General features: G+C 37.9%; 1 protein-coding gene across 1 annotated transcript; it reads left to right on the top strand.

Annotated features, from left to right (window-relative positions):
• Positions 1–591: 591 nt before the first annotated feature.
• On the top strand, positions 592–1,438 carry LOC102726722 (translationally-controlled tumor protein-like). Its single transcript, XM_081817186.1, has one exon. It carries the CDS (start codon positions 893–895, stop codon positions 1,379–1,381), a length of 489 nt encoding a protein of 162 aa, XP_081673312.1. The 5' UTR covers positions 592–892; the 3' UTR covers positions 1,382–1,438.
• Positions 1,439–4,757: the final 3,319 nt, after the last annotated feature.

The raw sequence follows: 4,757 nt of genomic DNA, 5'->3' as shown, positions 1-4,757 counted from the left end.
GAGTGATAGAAGCCAAGGAACATCCAGGGTTATCAGTAGCTGTAAAAGAAAAAAGGATCCTCTCCTGAAGCCTTTGGAGGGATCTTGGCGTTCCTAATATCTTTATTTTGGACTTCTAGCCCCCAGAACTGTGAGACAATAGAATTCAGTTGTTTTAAGCCACCCAGTTTGTGATAATTTGTTGTGGCCACCCTAGGAAATGTATACAGGTATAAAGCAAATGGAACTTCCATAGATTCCATATATTTCTTATTAAGTTAAACAAACACTCACTATATGACTCAGTAATTCTGCTCTTAAGTATATATCCAAGGAAAATGAGACTGTATGTCCACAAGAAAACTTGTATATGAATGTCCATAGCAACTTTAGTTATAGTAATCACAAGCCAACATAAATAGAATGTCCATCAACAGGAGATTGGATAGACAATATGGTATATTCATGATACTAAACTCTACTCAGAAATAAAAATGAATGAACTCATAAATGCAATAATATGGATGAGTCTCAAAAACATTATGCTGAGTAAAAGAGGCCAGACACAGTATTGAACATATTGTATAATTCCATTTATCTGAAAATCAGAAAAAGCAAAACTAAGTTATGATAGAAATTGGAATAATGTTTCCTTCTGCAGGTTTACATCTAAAGGGTCACAAAGAATGTTCTGATGTAATGGAAATAGTCTATATCATGACTGGGGTGTTGATTATGCAGATGTATACATTTATCAAAACTTACTAACTCTCTTTTCCACCTGCTCCCTCCCTCACCCCGAGTGCCGCTCTGGCAGCAGGGCGCTCACTCAGAGCTCCAGGTCCTGCTAAGCTAGAGCCTCCGTTGCCTCTCTCCAGCCACCATCATGATATCGACCTGAACCTCATTAACAATGATGAGATGTTCTCCAAGATACAGGATGGCGAATGGGTTATGCCCAGAGATGGAGAAGATGGTCAGTAGGACAGAGGGTAATGCTGATGACTCACTAAGTGATGGAAATGCCTCCACCGAAGGACCCAAGGGTGAAGGGCCTGAAAGCACAGTCATCACCGATGTTGATATTGTCACAAACCATCACTTGCAGGAAACCAGCTTCACAAAAGAAGCCTACAAGAAGTGCATCAAAGATGACATGAAACCAATCAAAGGCAAACTTGAAGCACTGAGGCCAGAAAGAAGAATACCTTTTATGATAGGGACTGCAGAACAAATCAAGCACATCTTTGCTAATTTCAAAAACTACGTGTTCTTTATTGGTGAAAACATGAATCCAGATGGAATTGGATTCCAGATGGTTGCTCTGCCGGACTACCATGAGGGTGGTGGGACCCCATATATGATTTTCTTTAAGGATGGTTTAGAAATGGAAAACTGTTAACGAACTTGGCTATGACTTTGGATGTATTACCTGTTGCCATAACCGGCTGCTGCTCTTCACCCATGCAATACCAGGACCAAGACCACACGACTCCTGTCATCTTGAGCTCTTCATTAATTTTGACCTTGATTTACTTGGAGTGGAGGCATTGTTTTTAAGAAAAAAAAATCATGTCGTATAGGTTGTCTAAAAATAAAATGCATTTCAACTCATTTGAGAGAATGCTCTTCGTTTAATACATATTTAAATCCATCCTGTGTTGAGTCCTGGAGAAGCAAGAACTTGGTTGTGGAATACTGCTAGAAAGCAGAAGACTGCAGATAACTTCTATGGTGAAAACTATTTCTGGGACTGGAACCTAAAATACAAGATCCAAATATCTTCATTCTGAGTTCAAGTAAAGGGAAAGGCCATGCTCATAGCTGTGCCAACATTTGAAGTGGATTCCTTACACATTTCATCACTGACAATCACAAGGGGAAGTAGTTAACTCTGGAAGAAATTACCAAAAGAATAAAAAGAGATTAACACAGTTGGAAGCAAACACAACAACAAAACAACTTACCTAACTCTACACTTAAGATCTTTGTATTTATTGAACATAAATTATATCTCTATGAGTAATTATTAAAAAAAAAAACACCAAAAACCCAAAAACCTCTCAATAGAAACACAAAGAGCAAAGTTTGACTTCCACTCCTGGGTAGAATGGAGAGATATAGGGTAGGTCAAATCTCCTGTCAAGGACAACTAGGAAAACCAGTAAACTACAAAAGCCATCTATGTCAAGGCTCAGAGAACTGTAGAAACCATGAAGACTAGATGGATTAAGATGCCAAAGACAGAAAACCATGAGATCTGAGCTGAGGGTTTGCAGATGCTTTCTCTTTAGGAGTTTTTGCCAAATTTTTGGCAGGCAAGAGGGTAACAAACCAGACTTTGCCCAGTGAGAAGTGACTGCTAGGGTCAGAAAAACAGAAGAGGTTTGGGGGGTTTCACATGGTTAGAGAGATAAAATTGTAGACTTGATGAGTCTCAATCCTACTGCAAGTTTTCTGTTCCAGATTTTCCAGATCCCACAAGGCTAGAGGCTAACAAGTGAAGGTGAAAACTTCATATTTACTTAGGAAACTCTACACTCTGGTCTTCAATTTACCTTTCTGACTTTATTTTTCAATGTACCATAACCTATAGATGCTAATCAGAAGGAACATCTCACCTTTCCTTCCCTTTCCTTTTTCCCATTCCTTCTTCCCTTCCCTTTACTTTCCTGCCTTTTTTGCTTTGTTAACGACAGTTTCTATGCCTGGGTGGCCTTTTCCATGACATGTCTTCAAATAGGAAAATCGATCTATTCTTCAAAAACAATTCGAATACTTTTTGTGTGACTTTGGGAAAATTTCTACCTTATTCTGAACCTCAATGTTCTCTAACAAATGAAGATGAAATATACCTGCAAGATTGTGGTGAAGATTAAAGAGACAATATAAATAAAAATATCCTATTGAGTACCTAGCACATTAAAGTTCTTCAAAAAATTTTTCTTCACAAAAGCTATATACAATAAATTATATTTTCATATACAACAAAAAAGAGAAAAATGAAAAGTTAAAAAACAATATCACAGGGGTGCCTGGGTGGCTCAGTCGTTGAGGATCTGCCTTCGGCTCATGTCATGATCCCAGGGTCCTGGGATCAAGCCCCGCATCAGGCTCCCTGCTCAGCGGGGAGCTTGCTTCTCCCTCTCCTACTCCCCCTGCTTGTGTTCCTGCTCTCACTATCTCTCTCTGTGTCAAATAAATAAATAAAATCTTTTTAAAAAAAATAAAACCAATATCACAGTAGAATAAAAACATGAACTACATAAGAGTATATATATAGCAAAAATTGTGAAGAGCCCTATACTGAAAGCTAGAAAACATAACTCAGAGTAAATAAGAACTAAATAAAGTAATATACCATGGTTATGAATTAGAAAACTAAATATTTTAAAGACATAAAATTCCCCAAAAGCTTATATATAAATCCAAAACAGTTTCAATCAAAATTCCAGCCAGTTTTTTGGTCAGAAATTATGAACTGATTTTACTTGTTTGTTTGTTTTAATTTCAGCTTTATTGAGGTGTAATTGACATAAAATTATGAAGGTAATTTAAATTTCCTTTTTTTTTAAGATTTTCTTTATATATTTGAGAGAGAGAGAGAGAGCGAGAGAGCATTAGCAGGGTGAGGGGCAGAGGGAGAAGCAGACTGCCCACTGATCAGGGAGCCTGACACAGGGACTGATCCCGGGATTCTGGGATCATGACCTGAGCCAAAGGCAGATGCTTAATCGACTGAGCCACCCAGACACCCAATGATTTAAATTTCATATGGAAATACAAAGAATTCAGAACTTTTTTTTTAAAAGGTTTTATTTATTTGAGAGAACGAGAGCCAGAGAGCATGAGCGGGGTGAGAGAGCATGAGCGGGGTGAAGGGCAGAGGGAGAAGCAGTCTCCCCACTGAGCAGGGAGCCCAATGCAGGGCTTGATCCCAGGACCCCAGGATCATGACCTGAGCCAAAGGCAGATGCTTAACCAACTGAGCCACCCAGGTGCGCCAAGAATTCAAAACTTCTAAGGAATTCTTTTTTTTTTTTTTAAGATTTTATTTATTTATTTGACAGAGAGAGAGTGCACAAGCAGGGGGAGTGGCAGGCAGAGGGAGAAGCAGACTCCCCACTGAGCAGAGACCCTGACATAGGGCTCTACCCCAGACCCTGGGACCTGAGCCGAAGGCAGACGCTTAACCAACTGAGCCACCCAAGGGCCCCCTAAGGAACTCTTAAAAGATAATTCCATTACTAGATATCACTATGTTTTAGAAAACCATAGTAAATAATTAAGACAGTATGATATTGGTGCAAAGATGGGTAAATGACCAGTACAACAGAATAAAGTCCAGAAACACACCCATACATATGTGGAATCTAGTTTATAACAAATACAACACAATATAGAGGAAAGATAGTTATTTCCATAAATAGTGTTGGTGAATTGGATATATCCATGAGAAAAATTTTTTATTTGAATCCATACTCAAAATTATACATTGGACTATGTTAAAATTAATGACACCTGTTCATCAAAATATTTTCAGACAGTAAGATGGCAACCTAGATTGAAAGAAGATATTCTCAATACCTATATCTGACAAAGATTTCATATCAAACATATATAATGAACTCCTACAAAGTAATAAGAAAAAGAGAGATAATCCATTTACAAAAAAAGGGCAAAAACTTGGTCATCTCACAAAGAAAGGTAGAGAAATGGCTAATAAACATTAAAAAATGTTTGACTTTATTGGTCTTCAAGAGAAAGCAAATTAAAAC

The sequence above is a fragment of the Leptonychotes weddellii genome, chromosome 4 (genome assembly GCF_054177405.1).
Source record: "Leptonychotes weddellii isolate Sample4059 chromosome 4, ASM5417740v2, whole genome shotgun sequence".
Lineage (NCBI taxonomy): Eukaryota > Metazoa > Chordata > Mammalia > Carnivora > Phocidae > Leptonychotes > Leptonychotes weddellii.
The sequence above is the reverse complement of the archived record's forward strand: the minus strand, read 5'-3'. Positions and strand labels throughout refer to the sequence as shown.

Coding starts and splice junctions, on each gene's coding strand:
- LOC102726722 (XM_081817186.1), top strand. CDS start 893: ATGATGAGATGTTCTCCAAGATACAGGATGGCGAATGGGTTATGCCCA.